Here is a 21,061-nt window from a genome sequence, read left to right as displayed (position 1 = left end):
TTTAATGAACTGGGCTTCAGTGCAACCTGCAGCGCCCTTGTGCTGGAAATGACATCATTCTCCAATGGGATGGGAGAGTGTGGGAGTGTGCGCACTCCCTCTCCAGTGCCTTCCCCCACCAGCCAGGTTAGCAGAGCCACAGATTGGTAGATAGGAGTGGAGTGGCAAGCCTAAGTGGAACCCAGGTCTGGAAAAGCTGAGGACTACTAGTTTAAACTTTTCTTCCCCCGTCATTTTTGCTTTCCCTTAGAGAGGTCCAGTTGTGTATTTACTCTTGTAAGCCCTCCCTCCCCACACTGTTCATAATTTCAGCTTCCCAAAGCTATTTTTCACTTAAAGAGTTGTTGTGTCATTATACTTGCATCTACTCATAGACCTTCCTGGAACAGAACACAGTTATCTTCTGCCAAATCATACATCAAAGTTTTACTGTTCTCTGATGAAAAAGACCATATTATTAATTTTACAGAGGATTAACTATGGGACCCTATTAATTTATTTAAGCAATGTATCTATCTTCAACCCATTGTGTTGTAAATGGTCTACAATGCTTTAAGAACAATAAAAACGCAAGGAAGAATCAATGAAACCATCCTAAAGTGGCAGATATACAACGGAAGCCATTGAACACTTTTAAAGAAAGCATTTGGCAACGCATTTTAAAAATGTGCAGGCCAGGCCGACAAGAAGTGAGCCACTTAGACTACGCTATGAGTTTTCTTATTTTTTTTACATTGCAACAATATGTGAAAACTAAAATACTAGATGGTTTTAGTGACAGTCACTGTGCTGGTCCTCTGATACACTGCTGATGTCCTTCTGGGGCTCGAATAGTCTCTCCTGTTTTTGCGTGGTTCCATTTCCTTCCTTTCTTTTGCGGGTGGGCTGAAAGAGTACATCAGATTCTTACTGAAAACTTGCCAGCGAGTCTGTTCCCCCTCCCGACCAGGCGGCATTTGTTCTCTGCACTTTCTCTCTTGCGGCTCGAAGCAGGCTTGAATCCCTTACTGTTAAGACGCCTCAGCTCCCAACCGGAAGATGGCTTCTTTGACGTGTAGCGCGATCCTGACCATTTATTCAGAAATTAAACTCACGGCTTGCCAGAAGGTTTGCTCCCTAGGAGAGCTAAAGACCTAGCCCCAGGCACTCTAACTTCGCGGAGTCAGGCGCGGTCGGTTCAGCACGGGTTTTCCCTGCGCTTCACGCTGCAGCAGTACACAGACGCCCTCGAATCTCACGGCGCGCGAGGCTGGCCCGCGGTTGACGCAAGAAGAGGCGCGATGCGCCGTAGACCCCTGTAGGGGGCAGCGGCTCCTCCTCTGTTGCGGCCCGCCGGGCGAAGGGAAGGGAAATCTGGCAGCGCTCCAGGGTCAGAAAGAGGGTGTCTGAATAAGCAGAGGGAGGAGATATAACGGGGGAAAGGAGAGCGAGCGAGCAGCCTGCTTAGTGCGGAAAAAACGCTCACAAAACAAAAACACGCAGACCCCGCCGTCTGCAACAGCAGCTGCCCCTGCAGCTTCTCCTCCTGCGCTGCGACCACAGGCCAAATCCAAGCAGCCAGCAAAAAGCCGCCGCGATGGGAGTGGAAGGCTGTACCAAATGCATCAAGTACATGCTGTTTGTCTTTAATTTTGTCTTCTGGGTGAGTAAGGCGTTGCATGTTTTTCGCCCGTACACCTTTCGCCCTGCATATGGCTTTCGGAGAGAAGGCTGAGCATCAGGAGGGCGCCCGGGCTGTGCTGCTGCTTTCCCTCTTCTGCCTGCCTGCCTTCCCACGGTGACTGCGGCCGCTGTTGCCGCCGCCTCGTCAGATTCCCCGCAAAACAATAACGGGGGCGCAGAATGGAGCCCGGGCGTTTCTTCCCTCGCCTTCCAGCCTCCCGCGCTGGAAGGCGAGGGAAGAAACTCTCCATCTTTCCCTCTCTCCTCTCCACCTGACAGTTCTGGGAAGCTGCGTGACCGAAGATGGAAAGCAACCCCCCTTTAGGTTCTAAATACGGCCCTCCTCTCATCGAAGCGATACATAAAATGGTTGCTGCTTTGAAAGAAGCACAGAATCCGGCTTGAACTGCATGGTCTTCGTTTAGAAGGAATTGGGGCGTGTGTGTGTGCTTAACTGCACAGTCTCATTCAACAGCCATCTTTTAAAAAAAACTTTAAATAACATTTAAAGCAAACTACATCGGAAGCCTTATCTGGGGCTAACCAAGACATCTCCACAAGAGATCTTGTATTCTCAATATTCTATCTTTAAAGCTCAGCTTTACCAACTTTGGTTAAGAGAAAGCGTTTAAGAGGTGGTGCTTTTGCTGCTTAAGCAGGTTGGGTGTTTTGCTGTGGAGGGAAGAAAATGTTGAAACTACTGTGAGAGGATACTGAAAGCACAGCCTGTATTTTAGAGTACATGTAGTACTCTACCCAAGCACATGTTTATGGACAGAGGGAAGCATTTCCTGTCTGGTAAACAGCTTTAGAAGGGCTTTTGCACCATGTGGGGCTTTTGGGTTGTAGATTTTGGGGGGAAAGGCTGTGGCAAAAGTTCTAGAGATCCATCTAAGTAAACTTTTGTTTTTTAAACAAACTAGTTAAAATGATGTAATTATTTGTCTTTTGAGTACATTCTGAAAAGCTCTGTCTTTCCCAGCCTAAAGTAGGTTTTTGGGGGGAGGGGGTATTTCTGGGTGTGGATTGTACTTTGGGATGTAAGGAAAGAAGCTTTATTTGTGAGAAATAAAGATGTTTTTAAAATGGATGACTTGCAGTACTTTTCATAGTGCCTTGCATGATCTCATCTTTCCTCTTTGGCTGGAGAGTTTTGCAGTGACCACACCCCACATCTTGGGAGAATTTAGGCATCTCTGAGTTCCCTTGGTTTTGATCTGTGATTAGTTTGGAGGCTGCTGAAGTGACTTGTGCATATGTGAAGACTTTTAAAAAAAAATACGAGACTGTAGCTCTTAATGAGTAGGGAAGAGGGGACAGAATGGCCTGCTAAAAAACAGCTAATGTACAGTGCAATCCTATGCAGAGTTACCCCAGTCTAAACCTAGTGGGTTAACTTTAGACTGGAGTAACTCTGTATAGGATTGCACTGTTAGTCTCCCTCCTCCTTAACATTGTCAGTGGAAATCTCTGATATTTTTGTTGTACCAGACTGCATTTGAGTTCTGATTCTTGCCTGGAATATTTCTGCTTCCTTAATAATTTTTGCTACAAATTTCCCCGTCATAAGAAGTACAAGAGCCAATGGGATGGAAGGCTCAAGGCCTGCCATTTCTAAGAAGGTACCTTGCATGCTATTTTAATGGTTGAAAAGTGGGATATACACTAAATAATGCATCCTATATCCATTTTCTAAAACCTTGAAACAGCCTTTTCTGAACCTGATTGCTATCCCTCCACTCTTAATATGCTGTAGCATTAGTGCTGCACGCTATTGCTGACAGTCAGTAACTGAAGCACTGAATTAATAAAATGATAATTTTCAGTTCTGTATATTACAAGTTCCCTTCTGTTGATACTAGACTTTTAGACAGAGAACTAAACCTTTTGTACTTGACTCTCCTTCTTTTCCATGTTTTTGTGCAGAAATTAACACTTCTTAGAGTTAAGGCTCCTGGTCCTTCACAATGATTTTCCAGGCAATGCCAGATATTTTCCAGCTCTTACAGATTTGAATAAAATAACCTTTAATGATTTTTAAGCTATTCTTGTTACAATTAATATTATTTCTGAAATTCTCTTAAATCAACATTATATATTTTTACCGTGATACAGAAGTCTGTATTCTTGGTGCTTTTTTATGTTGTGGAGTGGGGAATGAAGATGAAGAAAAGCTTTCATGGTAGGGGAAGGTAGTTTGTATGTCTAAATCAGAAGAGAGCAGTCTCGTCTGCAGTTCCTTTTAAGTCTTGCTCTACCGTTAACAGACATGCATGGAAATGAGAGTAATTCTATGAAGCTTCATCTGCATTTTTTAAAAAAACCTCTGGAGTTGTTCTTAAATGTGAATACTTTAAAATCTAAAATTATATTATTCCAGCCACTTCCATCTTCTCTTCAGTCACTGAGGGATTATTTAACTGTTTGGGCACATAATGAGGTATTTAGTTTAAGAATGTTCTGTTTAGGGATTTGGTGGTGGTGTACAAATGTGGTGTGCTTTATTGTCCACTACTGGATTTATTAGGATTCACAAATGATTTAATTACATTATTTGCTTTTAATCCTATTACTTTGAACTGAGATGTCATACATTGGTTTGTTCTCCTACAAATACCACAAACTTTATTACCCAGTGATTCCAAAGCCTTTCAATAATTTGTTTTTATTTAGCATAGTTGAACATAGGGTTAATTTGATGTTTCTTCTTCAATGTCTAACTAACAGCAGTTTTACAAGCCAGGTGCTTTATCTCCTTCCATGTTATGGTCCTTTCTGATTGACCTCAAATATCAAACCATATGGAGATATGTGATGCATGTTTGCACAAAACAGAGGTCCTACTGGTGGGAGAAAGGATTGACCCAGGAGTTAAAGTGTGTATTTTTTTGCATGAGGTTGTACTCGCCCTAAAGGAACAAGTTCATACCTTGGGGGTGCTGCTAGATCCAGGCCCTGTCCTGGAAAAGCAGGTGGCACTGGTGGCCTGGAGCCCCTTTCATCAGTTTTGGCTGGTGAGCCAGCTGCAGACTTTCCTTGGCAAAAAAAATCTTGCAATGGTTATTTATGCTCTGGTGACATCTAGATTAGACTAGTGCGATACCCTCTATGGGACTGCCCTTGAAGGCAGTCCAGAAGCTACAATTGGTACAAAATGCTGCAGCCAGAATGCTGACTGGAGTGGGTCATAGGGACCATATTGCTCCAGTCCCATTTCATATACACTGACTTTCAGTTTGCTTCCAGACCCAGTTCAAGATGCTGATATTGACCTTTAAAGCCCTATACAGCTAGGGACCAGTATACTTAAAGGACCACCTTCTTCCATATGAATCTTCTCAATCACTAGGTCATCTTTAGAGGACCTGCTTCAGGTGTCCCACCATCTGAGGCCAGATGGGTGGCAACCTGAGAAAGGACCTTTCTGGTCATGTCACCAAAATTTTAGAACTCCCTCCCCAGGGAGATGCATCCGTTTGCTTTTGTCATTACCTTGCACCAGCTGCTGAAGATTGTTTTGTTTTGTTTTGTCTAGCATTCCCTCACTGATTCTCATTGACCTTCCCTCCTGCTTGTGTGTATTTGTGTTCTGTTTTAATTGTTTTTGTGTTTTTAAATGTGATTTTAATGTTTTTATTGTTTGCCACCTTTGGGACCCTAAATTGAGTGGAAGGATGGCCTAAGAGTGTGATGGATGGATAGATGGATGGATAGATAGATGAATAAATGTTTCTAAATGGAAGCATTCTGCTTTGATTTCCCTGACATTTTGATCATCTGCGATTCCAGAAGCTGCAACGGTCATATGTATACTTCTCACATTTGCTTGACATCCTGTGTTTGAAGCTGGAAAGGGGAAATCATATGGGGAGATGGAGAGGTCTAGCCTACATGTGTGAATCTTGTTCTGACTCAGTAAAGACCATTATGGCAAAGTTTTGGAGTTCTTGGATTCTGCTACCTGAAGAGTGAGTGCAAAGATTCCTAGATGCAAAGGAGTTGGCTGTGTTAGTCTGTAGTAGCAAAATCAAAAAGAGTCCAGTAGCACCTTTAAGACTAACCAACTTTATTGTAGAATAAGCTTTCGAGAATCACAGTTCTCTTCATCAGATGCATGGAGGGCAAGAAGAAACTGGTCAGATATATAGGTGGAGAGGGGAGGGAGGAGTAGAGGCAAACAGTAGCTTTTGATATGGAGATCAGTTTGCTTCTGTTAAGGAAGTCAGTTACTTCTGATAATGAGATAACCATTCATAGTCTCTATTCAATCCCAGCCTGACTGAGTCAAATTTACATATGAATTCCAATTCAGCAGCTTCCCGTTGGATTTTGTTTTTGAAAGGTTTCTGTTGAACTACAGTGACTTTTAAGTCCTTGATGGAATGTCCTGGTAGATTGAAGTGTTCTCCCACTGGTTTCTGGATGTTGCCATTTTTAATGTCAGATTTGTGTCCATTTATTCTTTTGCGCAGAGGTTGGCTTGTTTGTCCAATGTAGAGAACAGATGGACATTGTTGGCACATGAGGGCATATATCACATTGGAGGATGAGCAGTTGTAAGAGCCAGAGACAGTGTAGTTGACGCCATTGGGTCCTGTAATTGTATTTCCTGGGTAGATATAAGGGCAGAGCTGGCATCTGGGTCTGTTGCAGGGCCTGGTACCTGTGCTGGTGACTCTGCTAGCTGATTCATGATTGTAAGTGAGAAGTTGTTTCAGGTGGGGGGGCTGTCTGTAGGCAAGGAGAGGTCTTCCACCCAGGGCTTCTGAGAGAGAGGCATCATTTTCCAGGATGGGTTGTAGATCACTGATGATACATTGGATGGGTTTGAGCTGGGAACTATAGGTGACAACCAGTGGTGTTCTGTTGTTAGTTCCTTTAGGTTTGTCCTGGAGCAGGCTGTTTCTGGGTACTAGTCTGTCCCTGTCGATTTGTTTCCTCACTTCATTTGGTGGGTACTGTAGTCCCAAAAATGCTTGTTGTAAATCTCTTAAGTGAGAGTCCTGATCAAGAGCATTGGAGCAGATACGATTGTAATGTAAGGCTTGGCTGTAGACAATTGACCAAGTGGTATGTTTAGGGTGGTAGCTGGAGGCATGTAGATATGAGTATCGGTCTGTGGGTTTCCGGTATAAGGTTGTATTTATCCGTCCATTATGTAGTTGTACAGTGGTGTCCAGGAAGTGTACCTGCTGTGTAGAGTGGTCCAGGCTCAGGTTGATAGCAGGGTGAAAGTTGTTGAAGTCCTGATGAAATCGCTCAAGGGCTTCCTTCCCATGGGTCCAAATGATGAAGATGTCATCCAAGAATCTTAAGTATAGTAGTGGTTTCAGTGGATGGGAGCTGAGGAAGCATTGCTCCAAGTCCACCATGAATATGTTAGCATATTGTGGTGCCATGCATGTGCCCATGGCTGTGCCATTAACCTGTAGATATAAGCTGTCACCAAATTTGGAGTAATTGTGAGTGAGTACGAAGTGGCAAAGTTCAGTGGCGAGGTGTGCTGTGGTTTTGTCCGGGATAATATTCCGTATGGCTTACAGTCCATCTGCATGTGGGATATTGGTGTATAGAGCCTCCATATCCATGGTTGCTAGGATGGTGTCATCTGGTAGGTTGTCAATGGACTGTATTTTCCTGAGGAAGTCAGTGGTGTCCCGTAAATAGCTGGGTGTGCTGGTGACATAGGGCCTGAGGATAGAGTCCATGTATCTTGAGACTCCTACTGTGATAGTGCCTATTCCTGAAACAATGGGGCGTCCCGGGTTACCTGGTTTGTGGATTTTGGGTAGTAGGTAGAATCTTCCTGGTCATGGTTCCTGAGGTGTGTTCGTATGGATGCATTCTTGTATGTCCATGGGGAGTTTCTTAATATTTTATTGAGTTCTCTTTTGTATTGCTCCGTAGGGTCAGAAGGTAGTATTTTATAGAATGTTGTGTTGGAGAGTTGTCTTTCTGCTTCTTGTATGTAGTTATGTTTGTCCATGATGACAACTGCTCCGCCTTTGTCAGCTTCTTTGATTACGATGCCAGAATTATTTTGGAGGCTGTTTATGGCATCTCTTTCTGCACGGCTGAGGTTCTGCTTTAGGTGTTGTTGTTTGTCAATTATCTTAGCCTGGGTACATCAATGGAAACATTCAATGTAAAAGTCCAATGAGGAGTTGCGGCCCTCAGGGGGTATCCATGTGGAATTCTTTTTTCTGGAGCTTTGTAACGATGATTGTGCATTGCTGGGTTGGGAGGGTGATTGCTGCTGTGATGGTGTCTGTTCAGTGCTTTGTTCATCGTTTTGTTCAGCAGAGTGGTTGAAGAATTCTTTCAGTCTTAGGCGTCTAAAATAGGCCTCCAGGTCTCCACAAAGTTGTATGGTTTGTGTGGGTCTGGCTGGGCAAAAAGATAGTCCACGTGAGAGGACAGATTCCTTTGCTGGGCTCAGTTTGTGGCTGGAGAGGTTGATAATGTTGCTAGGTGGATCCAAAGTGGTCTTGTTCCCTGTTGCATGCAGGAGTTTTGAGAATTTCTTCCTAGTTCACTTATTTATACAAAGGTTAAAGCATGCTAACATTCATACCATGTCTTGAATAACAACAACAACAACTGCACTGTCTTCTAGACAGATTAGTGCCCCACTTAGAGTGCTGAACTAGTTAGTGTTATTATCCTCACAATATAGCTGAGGAGCTGGGGCTGAGAGGAGTGGCTTACCTAAGGCCACCTACTGAGTTCATGGCAGAGTGCTAATTCGCAGTCCAACTATTTACACTCTCCTAGTAGTAAGGGAATAGGAAAATACTGTATTTCGACCTTTTTCTTTTTAATTTTTTCCATTTTCTCCATATGAAGGGATCCTTTTCCTTTCTTTGGTATTAGCTTCCTGTTAACTTGAAAATGGAGCTGGTAGAGAGTGTCCTCAAGTCACAGCTGATTTATGGTGACCCCTGGTAGGGTTTTCATGGCAAGAGACTATCAGAGGTGGTTTGCCATTGCCTGCCTCTGCAACCATGGTCGTCGTTGGAGGTCTCCCATCCAATTACTAACCAAGGCTGACCCTGCTTTGCTTCTGAGATCTGATGATCTGAGGAGACCAGGCTCACCTGGGCTATCCAGGTCAGGGCTAACTTGAAAAAAGGGATTTCTTTATGGAAATGGTGTCATTTTCAACAGGAAGGATATATAGAAACAATTAAGAGTATCTACCTGTTCACATCAGCTCTTTACTGAGTCAAAAAGCCTATAGTTTGTTAGTTATGTTGTCCTTTCTGACTATTGTCTGGTATAGTGCTTAGAATATCAGACTGGGATCTTGGGAGGCCCAGGTTTGTATCACCATAGAAATTGGCTGACCTTGGGCCATCACACACTCTCAACTTAATCTACCTCACAGGGTGGTTGTGAGAATAAAATGAGGGAAGGGAGAACAATGTAAACTACTTTGGGTCCCCATGGGGGTAATAAATGGGGTATAAATAAAGTAAGAAAATAAAGGCATCATTGCTATTAACAATGTTGCTTTAAAACAGTGGAATGCTTCTGTTATTTCTACCTCTTCTAGGCTAAGTGCATATAAAGCCTCATCCATGTTTATCACAGTGAGAAATGGTTGCTTGCTGTTTCCCACATGCAAATTGTTGTTTGATGTTGCAATAATCAACTAATAAGCCTGCATGTGTGAATCAGACCATGGAATGTTGAAAGTTGGGGCCATCTCTTGTTCTGGAAATGTAATTGCAGGGATGTAGGAGGTTTTTGACCAATTGCCTCCCCAATTTTTTTTTTTGATTCATCTTTAAAAAGCCATAACTTTTATTATTTATTATACACTTAGAATAATAAATCATGGCTCCCAAATTACTAAATTGGCTTATCATTGACTCAAAATAAATCCGATGTTTGGGGCCAGTGATAGTTTTTCAGTGTTAATTTTTTATACTAAAGCCTCTAATAGGGCTTGACTACACATGTATTATGAGTTTGGGGACTTTTATCCCAGGCACACACAGGCCAGATTTGCTTTGGGACTCTGATACACAGGGAGAGGGACCTTCAGACCTATTACCCTGGTGCCATTTTTGTAACTTGAAACAGCACTAGTATACACTGTAACTCTTTGCTCTACTGGGGGCTCCATGTGCCATTTGCAATGGCACAAACAGTGCCCCTAGGGTTATTTCAGGGCAGGAGAACATTGTGTGTGGTGGGAAAGTTTAAGCCACCCTCGTGTGCCAACTCTTCATTTGAAATGGACCCTACATGCCTGGGGTTGAGTTCCCAGTATGGAACTTGCAATACAAATTTGATTATGTGGACTCAGGGGAAATGGAATGTATAGTTAGACCCTAAGAAACAAGATACGTTGGTCACAGATACTAAACACACTGGCATATGTGCAAGTCCCACTAACTAGATTTTTAGCTAAAAATCAGGGAGAGAAGGCAGCATGATATAGTCCAATCTCATCAGATCTCAGAAGCTAAGCAGGGTTGCCCTTGTCAGAACTTGGATGGGAAACAGATTGCTCGCAGAGGAAGGTGATGACAAACCACGTCTGCTTCTCACTTCCCTTGAAAGCCCTTTGCCAAGGTTACCATAAGTCAGTTTTAACTTGATGGCACCTACACAAGTACATAAAAATCAGCACTATAGAATAGCTTGTAGAGTGAAGCTGTGGGTTTTGAGGATACTGCTCTGAGTGTTCATTTGCTAGAAAGGATGTCATTGGGACATAATGTTCTTGAAGGTGGCTGGTATGTAAAAGATACCATTACAGTCAATGTACATATGTAGGAGAATGATATATTTCAGCTTTTCCTGGTCTGTGTTTCTGTTTGGACTGAAAATGGATCTCATCTCTTAGCACCTGTGCATTTCTAAAGGAAATATATCACACCATGAGTAAGAAGAATGCTTGCTCAGTTGCAAAAAGCAGCAGGGTCGGGGTGGGGGGGTGGATTTGTGTTCATTGTTGCTTATCTCACAGCAAGAAAGAATCAAGGAAAGGTTTCTTGTTAGTGTAATTTTGCTTTTAATGAGCTGTCTTGCTCTTACTCCTATGAATGTTTCCTTTGATTATGGCTTTTATGGGCATGACTTGTTGTCTTTACAGATAAGTTGTCATAGCTATGATGACCATGCTGGGAAACTTTTGTAAATTTGGGGGGAAGTAGACACAGCTTCTTTAATGACACTGTCCTGTAAATTATTTATTGATTCAGTGTATTTTTCCAGTCCTTTCCTGCAAGGAACTCAGGGCAGAGTGTTCCCATCCTCCATTTTATCCTCACAACAACTCTGAAAGGTAGGCTGAGAGGCAGCGGCTGGCCCCAAGACACCCAGTAATCTTCATGGCAAGCAGGAATTTGAACAAGGATCTTCTCACTCCTAGTCTAACTCTTAGCCAATACACAACACTATCTTAATGTATATATATTTATGTTTTTTATAGTCTCCTTTCTCACTGAGACTGAAGGCAGATTACATATTATAAGTCAATATGAACATTGCTCGGAATATTCAGTAAACTGTACAACAGGATATGGATAGCAGAAATTTGAAAATGAGCAGAGATCTGATACAGAGCTGAAAAACGATGCTGAAACAAACCTGAGCAGGTTGATATAGCATATAAAACAGAGCAGAACTATCCAGTATAAGATCGTCTTTACTAGTGTTCTGCCTGGAACAGTTGCCATAATCCCTGGTTAATCTCTTGCCTTTTGTGGATGTATGGAAAAACTTCTGCCCTCACAGTTCTGTCTTAAGATTGTTTTTAACTAGAGTTGTTAGGGGATGGGGAATTTCTTTTTCCAGAATTCACTTTTTAAGATATAGCCACTGATTCCTCTTATTCTTTTTTTTCTCTTTTAAAAGCACGATGTCTCCTTCCTTTCATTTTTCTTTGAAGAGAAATCAAGGTGCTCTTCTTTAACTTCAGTCCTTACAGATGTTTTATGTTATACAGTCCAGGATGGTGCTCTAGCAGAAAGACAGGAAGGGTTGGGAAGGCACTGCCTGCCTCAGAACATCTACAGAGAGAAATTCTGAATTTTGCAGGACCTCCCTTCTTGCCCCTACTCTCTTCAAGTTTTTCTTTGATCAAATAGGAATTGATTAGAAACTGACTCCAAATTCCTAAAGAGTAAAAGAAAAGGATTATTGAATTTCAGGAAGAAACTGGGTAAAGAGGAATTAAGAAAATTTCTCTTAACAACCCTAGCTTTAACATACCATATAGTGTTGCTCTGATTTTGCCGATTGTGTTGCTTGCGTGGTATGATACACCCTTAGAGCAGGGGTCCTCAACGTGATGTCCATAGACACAATTGTGCCAATGGATTCTTTTTCCGGTGCGTGCCAAGTGTTTTTAGAAAGTGGGTGGGGCCAGGTGGGGCTTTTGCAAAGCATGGTTACTGATTGGCCATTAAAGTATTGATTGGCTGAGCAGATTTTTCAAAACATTGCTTTGGCAGAAACTGCTTCCACAGCACAAGGACACAGACACTGTGTGTCTGAAGGAAAGCTGTAGCAGCCATTTTGTGGCAGCCATATTGTTGCTGCGCTCATCACACTGTCAGAATTCCAAATGTACCCATAGGCTCAAAAAGGTTGGGAACCCCTGCCTGAGGGACCATGTGGGCAGAAGCCTTCACACATACCACTCTGGTTGTGAGGACTGAGGAGCCTGCATTTTTTTTGTAGACTAATAACATTTTGTGTAGACTAGTAACTTTTTTTGTAGACTAATAACATACTGTAAGACTATGTTAAATGGAAGCTATGCAGTGTTGCAGAATATTTTTTCAGTCGTGGAGGCAGAATCCTTGAAAAGAGGCCCCTGATACCAAGTGGTCTGACATGTTCTGTGGCTTCCAGGGATGCAGAAAGTCTGCGGGAGCCAGAAGAATCCTCAGGGCAGACACTAGACTGGCTTGTTAGTATGCAAGGCTGCTCTCTTTCCTGCCCCTCCACCACTCCCCACACTCATTTGCTTATCTGTAGTCTGGCATTGTTGGCAACAAGTGTGAAGCAGAACAAAAACTTTGGCAGATTTCTACAGCACCCTTGGCATGTCAAAGAGAGACTTGTTTGGAAGCTTTAGAAGAAGAAATAAGCCCTTTAACTGCTTGACGATATTCACAAACAAGACAAAACCCTGCTAGACTGGGGAGGGGGGAGTTTATATCTCAAATTAATCTTCAGTATAAACAAGTTTGTAGCTTCTCCTCCTTTTACTGCTTTTTAAAATGCAACACAGCTACTCTAGAAGAAGCTTTTCTACCTTTTTACCAGTATTTCACTGTTCTGCCTTAAACAGGGAGAAATTACTGAGAGCCAAGCTACAAGTGACGAATTACACTTGTAATTCATCACTTGTAGCTTGGCTCTTAGTCAGGTTAACAGAGAGTTAATCATGGAACTGAACACACTTTGTACCACAGTGCGAAGTAAGTCATAACGTTGGATGGGACTTGATGGCTGATCTAATCTAATCTGTTCTAAAACAGAATGATTTGTCCATAAAGCATCCAAGAAGCACCATTTCTAATATGTAACCTAAATCTATTTCCATGTGATTTAAAATCATTGTTTACCATTAGAACTGTAATGGATAGGGTAAACAATTGCACTGCTTCTTTAAGATGCTGTTAAATACTTGAAAACAGGCACCATTGCCTACTAATCCTTTTGTTCTCTAATCTAGGTATTCTAGTTCATAAGGCCTTGTGGAATTTGCCTTACACCTTTTTACACCCTTTCCCAGCATTGTAGCTTAATGGTAAGTTTAGCGACTATTTGCCAAGTCTTTGGTTGCTTCCACATCAGAGTGATTTTCTGTGGTCGTCTAGTCGCTGATGTGATTTCGTGTGAAGTTGCCCTTTGCGGCCCTTGCAATGGAGATTACAGCCCAGGGTAATCTGTTTTCTCTCCATTTTTGTGGTGGCTTCCCTTTCACTCCTGATGTGCACTGAAGGGCACCCCCTTCACTGTGATCTCACATGACCCTCAGGATTCTCTACCCATCCTGTTTCATTTTTTTATTTTGAGGAGCATGCACTGTATAAAATAATGCAATCTCTTAGCTCCGCTTAATTGCAGACACCTATGATGATCCCTTCCTTCTCCCTAAAAGGCAAGCTGAGCTGTGGGTGATTTTCTTCTGTTTAACAACTTTAAAAAAAAACCTTTTTGTAGTTGCAGAGCCAAAGCTGTTAGGCTAATTGTTGCCAGGTAGTGGAAAGTGTAATTGACTACCTTTTCACCCAAGTCCTGCAATTGCACTGCTCCTGCTGATGACCTCTTGCCCAGGAAATAGCATTTTTAAAACAAAGCAGGATTTTTTTGTGTGTGAAAGAATAGACTTTTAATGGTATGCGCACAAATAGAAGACAATGTCACATGAAACCTCTCAGCAGTTGCCTGACTGAAATGTGGGAAATCCTTGGTGTGGAAGCAGCATTGGAAAATATTCTCAGAACAACTGCATTGGCATTCTCTACTGTGCCATCTTACTGTTGATCTCTAAGCCCACTGACATCTATTTCATTCTTGTGGATTTGAAGGAAAATATTACATAAATGACTACAGTTATGACTTGGTAACATTCAGAAGAGAGCTTAGAAGGTTTAGTTGGCACAAAATGCAGCCACAAGAGTCCTTACTAGGATGTAACGTAATGATCATGTAAACCCTATGTTACTCCATCTGGCCTCAGTTTGTTTCCAGGCTTAATTCAAGGCTTGGACTCAGCATATCTAAAGGCCTACCTCTACTCATATTGCCCTGATGAGTCTTGGTTCATACAGGGTGCCTTTCTGCTGGAAGCAACTAACATTAGGACCTTCAGGAGAGCTTTATTGGCTGCTGCCCCCAGTCTGTGAAAATCTTTCCCTCATTGAGTGAAGTTGGCACCATCCCTAGGACTGGATTAAAAACTTCCAAATTTTGTGAGGCTTTCAAACTGGACTAAAAGATGGATAGTATCTGTTGTTGTACCCCCTGAACTTGTTTTAGATGGCTTTATGGGAATTTTGGGTTTATACTAACTCTGTTACAAAACATCTTAAGAACCTTTGTGCGGAAAGGTGGGATACAGGAGTGAATATCCTTTTGGCATCCTTTGCTCAACTCAGCACTGGACGTTATGTTACTGAGGGCTTAAGTGCAAGTCAAAAGTGGATGAAGGATACGTTGGAGTGCACATTTTCCATCTTTGAGAAAGGGACTCCAGAAACGGGTCTCTACACCGGTTTCCCGTCAGATGGATAGTTCTACATGACTTGTGACCTACAGTGCCTTCCTGGCCAGCTATATTGTTGCATTAAATTGCATTGGACTGAGTTATTCTGTTTGGATTCATGTATTTAGCTATATAGCTGTGGTTATGGACTATTTGTTATACCAGCACTGAGCACTTTTGGGTCTTGTCACAAAGACTGTATGGATCAGTATAACTTTGCATTATGAATGGATTTTGAATATTGAGTGATCTGGCAAATCGTAAGTGTATTGAATAATTGTATTGAATATATGAGTGTTCACTTTTGAAGTGGTTGTCGTTAGGTTGTCCTGAATTCTTTTGTTAACTTACTCTGTCAGAACTCTCCAGTTTCTGTTAAACATGATGAAGACAAAAAATATAAGCTTCAGGAATGTACAGTATTTACTTATCTTGCTTCATGTGCTGTATGCATTCTTAATGGTTATTTGCAGTTTCTTGGTCTCACACCATGATTAGGGTCCTTGTTTACTACATCTGATGGTGAAATAATTTTTAAGTTAATGTGTTTCCATTTTGGCTTACTTAATAGGTTGGAATTCTGTATTACTTTCTGCATTAACTGTGCAACTGACTAAGGGAACAATCCTAATGAAGTCTCATCTCACTCAATGGGGCTTACTTCCAGGAAACTCAGTGCTGAAGTCTGTGTCATCATGTACACTACAAAAATATCATTGTTTTCATTTGTATGTTTGCCAAGCTTTCATGGCTACACAATTTTTGAAGTAAAGCTCTCAAATTCTGGACTGGGGAGGTAATGATAAAAAGAAATTGGAACGTGCAGAAAAATGTAATGGGGAAGGGAATAGGTGAATGGATTTGAACTTGAGGGTCAATGGGTTGGTTAGGGCAGTGTCACCTGATACACTTGCAGTGGGACCTGATACACTTGCAGTGGGAATCACGAGTTAACTTAGGTTTTCCAGATAACGTCTAAAGAACTAGGTCCATGCATATTATCCTTTGACACTCTAGCACATTTCCTGTGGAAAACCTAATAGTAATACTAATGTATTCTAATACTATTGTAATATGTAAGGATATCTAAAAATTTGTGAACTTAAAAAACTCCATTGTTCCTGACATGAGAATGTCATGCAGGCTTCTGAACACACTTTCAGATTTGTCTTAGTAGCTGCAAATAGAGTTGCCAGCTGCATGAAGAAAAAATTCCTTTCCCCTTAGTAGAGGCTTAATGGAATGTTATTTATCAGATGATATCATTTAACCTACATATCATGAAAACCTAATTTCCACACATTAACCTTCTGTTAAATAGAGGGGACATTTTTCTCCAGGCCTATTGGCAACCTCATTGCCTCAGGGGGGTTACAAGCTTGCTTTTCCACTTTTCATTTTCTTTATTTAAACTATACACTATAAACAATAACATAAAAATTATTAAAAAATAAACATAGAAGATAAGAAAAACACAACATTCTGAAAGGAAGACACACTAACAATAGATAAACAAAACAAAAAGACCCTAAAAACTAAAATACATGTTGAGTTCCTATTTCTCCACAACAAATATGTATCATTACTAATACATCACTTATTATAAGTTAAACATAAGAGCCCTCTTTTTTCCATTGTTCATAATTCTTAATCCATAAATCCAGATATCATCAAATCCTTATCCATTTCATGTAAAAAGTCTGTAAATGGTTTCCATTCAGTCAAAAAATTAACAAATGTCCTTTCTCTAATCAATGAAGTAAGTTTTGCCATTGACGCAAACTCCAAAACTTTTGTCCACCATTCTTCCACTGTAGGCAATATTGAAGTTTTCCACCTTTGTGCCTAAAGTACTCTTGCTGCTGTGATAAAATACTGGCTGTCCAACTGGCTGTCCATTATTCCCAACAAAAAAATCTCTGGTTTCAACTGGATTCTAGGCTTCAAAATCTTCTGAATCAATTATTGTATCTGCAACCAGAAACTCTTTGCTTTCTTACATGTCCACCACACATGATAAAATGTCCCTTCTTGTTTAGCACATATCCAACATACATTTGAAGCACCCTTATACGTTGTGGCCAATTTTTCAGGAGTCATATACGAATGATACATCATCTTGTAAAATTTTTCTTTGATGCTAGAACTTAGTGTAAATTTCAAACCCCTTGTCCACATATTTTCCCATGGCTCCATTAATATGTCATGTCCAAAAAAATTTGCCCATTTTATCATACATTCTTTTACCTGCTCTTCTTCCGTTTCAAACCTCAATAAAAGTTTATACATTTTGGAAATAACATGTTCATCATTTGTACAAAGGGCACTTTCAGATTCAGTTTTAGATTGCTCAAAGTCATATTGACTCTTGTCTGGTTTAAATCTCTCCAAAATGTGCATATAAGGAAACCACTGGCAAGCATGCCCTTCTGCTGCTAAATCCTCTCTTGATTTAATTTTAACTTGACTCTGAGAAAATGCCAATAAATCATGATAAGTTAACCATCTAGGTGGATTCACCATTTCCTTTCTAAAATGAGCTTCTTGCGATGACAGCCAGAGAGGTATTTTCGAACAGAACCTAGGTTTGTTTTTGTTCCATACCCTCAAAATGGCACGCCTTACAAAATGATTATTAAACTCTGCATTGGCCTTAACTTTGTTATACAATAGATACCCATGCCAACCAAATTTTAAATCATGCCCTTTGAGGTCCAATCATCTTCTGTTTTTTAACAGTATCCATTCCTTCATCCAAACCAAACAGTTAGCCACAAAATACAATCTCAAATCTGGTAGACCCAAACCTCCTCTTTCCTTTGCATCCTGTAGGACCTTAAATTTAACCCTTTTTTTGCCTTGCCATATAAATCTCTATATGTCCTTCTGCCATTGCTTAAATGGTGCCTCAGTTGTCAGTACTGGAATTGTCTGAAATAGGAATAACATTCTAGGTAAGACATTCATTTTAACTATAGCTATTCTTCCCAACAACGATAATTGAATCTTATCCCATCTTAACATATCCCTTTTAATTTCATTCCATCTTAATATAATTATTTTGGAATAATAATATTATTATTTTGTTCATATTTGACAAAGTAATACCCAAGTATTTTACCTTTTTCTCAATTTTAAACCCTGTTTTGCTCTCCAGTTTCATTTGGTCCTGTATTTTCATATTTTTAGTTAACACTTTGGTCTTCTGCTTATTGACCTTAATACCAGCCACTACACCAAATACTTTCAATTTTGTCATTAAAGTTTCAATTCCCTTTAAAGGGTCTTCCAAAACCTTTCCCACTTCTAATAAAAAATGAGACGGGATTTTGTTCAGTGCCCTGATTTCCATTCCAAATGGAGAGTGCAGCTTTCCAGAGCCTGTGCTTGTAGAGCCTTTCCTGTTATGATGATAGTTGAATGCAATGTGCTTCCTTTCACATCTGCTCTTATGCTGGGGTCTTGATTCTCCTGCTTGTGATCATGTTATAAGATTATAACTCATGCACATAAGCACATGAAGCTACCTTATATGACTGACCATTGGCTTATGATCAATGTCAGTAGTGTCTATTCAGATTTGGAGTAGCTCCTCAGGGTCTTTCATATTGCCTGCTATCTGATACTGGGGATTGAAAGTGGGACCTTCTGCATGCCAAGCAGAAGCTCTGCCACTGAGCCACAGCTCCTCCTCAACCATTAGAACATGTCTTTGATGAGTAAAGCCACTGGGAATAAGGATTGTGCTGTTGTATTTTCATTTGCTTCTTCAATGTTTGAGGCTTTTTAAAGTGGTTATTAGTGCAATCTACTTTTTTCTGTTTGTATAAACATAGTTCAACCCATGTCAGAGATCTTTCAGTACTCTGCTCTTAAGATGAGTGGCACCACATGAATATCAGATCACTTTGCTGAAAAGCAGAATAGTATTTAAAACTGAATAGACTGTTATGATGTAGTCTTGTATCCATTATAAAAATTCCCTCCTAAACAATTTTGTTTAACGTTTGCAAAATGCCAGGAGCATGGGGGCCCTCCTGACCTCCCCTTGCATGCTTCCCAACCAGTATTACTTCCGTTTTGTCCGGGTTCTGTTCCAATTTGTTCACTTTCATCAGCTTAACCACAGCAGTCAGGGGCTCAAGATGTCTACCTCATCACCATGGAATTTGGATAGAGAAAGATAGAGCTGGGTGTCATCAGCCTATTAACGTCATCCAGTTCCAAAGATAGAAATGATTTCTCCTAATGGCTTTGCATAGAGGTTGAATAACATGGAGGATAAGATTGTGCCCTATGGAAGCCCACAGGACAGTTCCCACTCTAAAGATAAAGTGGTCTCCAGAGGCAACAGTCCTATTGGGATTATATCCCCCGTCCAGGATTCTGCCAGTTTTGAGAGTGTGTATCTAGTACTGAGAGTATAAGATAGGATTGGGATTCTCTTGGTGTAGCACGCACGCCACTGCCCAACCATCTTGCTACCTGAGCTGTTGAAGGTGGTCTCAAGAGGTGGTGTTGAAGACTCCTTGGCTGTTTTTTAGGGGGTACTCCAGCATCTATACCAGAGCTACATTGTTGGGAGCATCACAGGATTTCATGACCTCCATGACAACCATGAGTCTATCTCAGGCAATAGGAGACCCTACACACAGTGCATGTCACACTGTTGATTTGGTGTTCTGCCTCAAGACAAACACCATGTGCTGTTGAATTTCTAGTTAATAGATTGTTTTTGCCATGGATAAAACATTGTCCAACTACAGTCAGTCATATCGTTCCATTATTTAGTATAAATCTGTCACAGATTTCTGAATAAAGTGCTGACGATTGCCAGTGCAGTTGCAGCTTTGGCTGTGATCCTAACGTAGAAGGTCAAATTACTTCAGTGGAATTATTTCCCTGTAAAGTTGTGTTTGGGATTCAAGTTGTGTCTTCCTGTAGGTCTTCCCTTTTTCTTTTGTTTAGAAAGGGTGAGTTTGTAGGCGGGGGATGCCAACATTCTAGAAGAAAATATGTCCCACCCCCTTAATAGAGACTTAATGAGATATTACATTCCTGGTGATGTTACTTATTTCAATGCCAAAAAAGGTTAACCCACTCATTTTCACACATTAAACCTCTATTAATGGAACAGGACTTTTTTTCCCTCCAGGTTGTTGGCAACCGTAATGAAATGCTGAGAATTTCCTGAAAATTCCAGTCTTTTCTGTCAGATGAAAGGATGGAGCCTCTTAAATCTTAAATCTATATTTCTATCAGATGATTTGAGGAACAGGCTGTATCAGGGATGGCCTACTTCATGTTCATCATACAGTAATCCAACAAGAAGAACTATATTTTTCTTCTTTCATTCATCTCTTTGAGTATCTGTAGCATCATGACGTTTTCTTGGCAGACTTCTTGTTACGGTGTGGTTTGCCATTGCCTTCCCCAGTCGTGATGCAACGTCCCCCCCCATGGGTCAGTAATGTCTCAGTGCTTGCACAGGGGGCTACTTTTACCACTTTTACCACACATACAAACCAGCAATGCAATCCTATGCATTGATTTAAATGAGCTTAGACTTCAGTAACTCTGCATAGGATTGCACTGTAAAAGAGATGTAAATGAATGTCTGTTACACACTTTTGGGGAGGAGGACAGCTTTTGTCGACAATTTTATAAGGGCATAAGGAGAGGCTGCTGATCAGACGAGTGGTCCATCTAGTCCAGCATTCTGTTTCATACAGTTGCTTTGGAGTCCTAAACAAACAGGACATAGAGGCCAAGGCTCTCATGTAATGCTGCCTCCCAACATTGTATTTTTTAAAAATATTTTTATTTCAATTATTAACAAAACTGTTTACAATATGAAATACAACATGGGTAAATTGTTAAAAACTACATAACAGAGAAAGGTAAAACATGGAAAGACAAATTCAAGTTGAATGATCTGATATATTTTGGATTATAGATTCAGGATTGTTTGGTATATTTTATTGGGAGGATATAGATTTTCTTTAGGAATGTATTCAAAAAAAGGGAACCATTTTTCCATAAAATTTGTTGTTTGGGGGAAATTTTCAGCTTGATAGATTCCATCATTGATTTTTTCAAATAAAAAATGGTCCCATATTTTAGAATACCAACTGGTAATTGTCAGTACAGTATGTGATTTCC

At 40.9% G+C, this 21,061-nt stretch overlaps 1 protein-coding gene across 1 annotated transcript in view; it reads left to right on the top strand.

Moving 5' to 3' along the window:
* Window positions 1-1,389: 1,389 nt before the first annotated feature.
* The window catches only part of CD81 (CD81 molecule), a 118,560-nt gene continuing 98,888 nt past the window's right edge, over window positions 1,390-21,061 (top strand). Inside the window, exon 1 of the mRNA XM_054970846.1 lies at window positions 1,390-1,642. Coding sequence (XP_054826821.1) covers window positions 1,577-1,642 — 66 coding nt within the window. The 5' untranslated portion in view covers window positions 1,390-1,576. The remainder of the gene's footprint in view (window positions 1,643-21,061) is intronic.

The sequence above is a fragment of the Eublepharis macularius genome, chromosome 2, assembly GCF_028583425.1.
Source record: "Eublepharis macularius isolate TG4126 chromosome 2, MPM_Emac_v1.0, whole genome shotgun sequence".
Lineage (NCBI taxonomy): Eukaryota > Metazoa > Chordata > Lepidosauria > Squamata > Eublepharidae > Eublepharis > Eublepharis macularius.
This window is presented reverse-complemented; position numbering and strand designations above follow the sequence as displayed.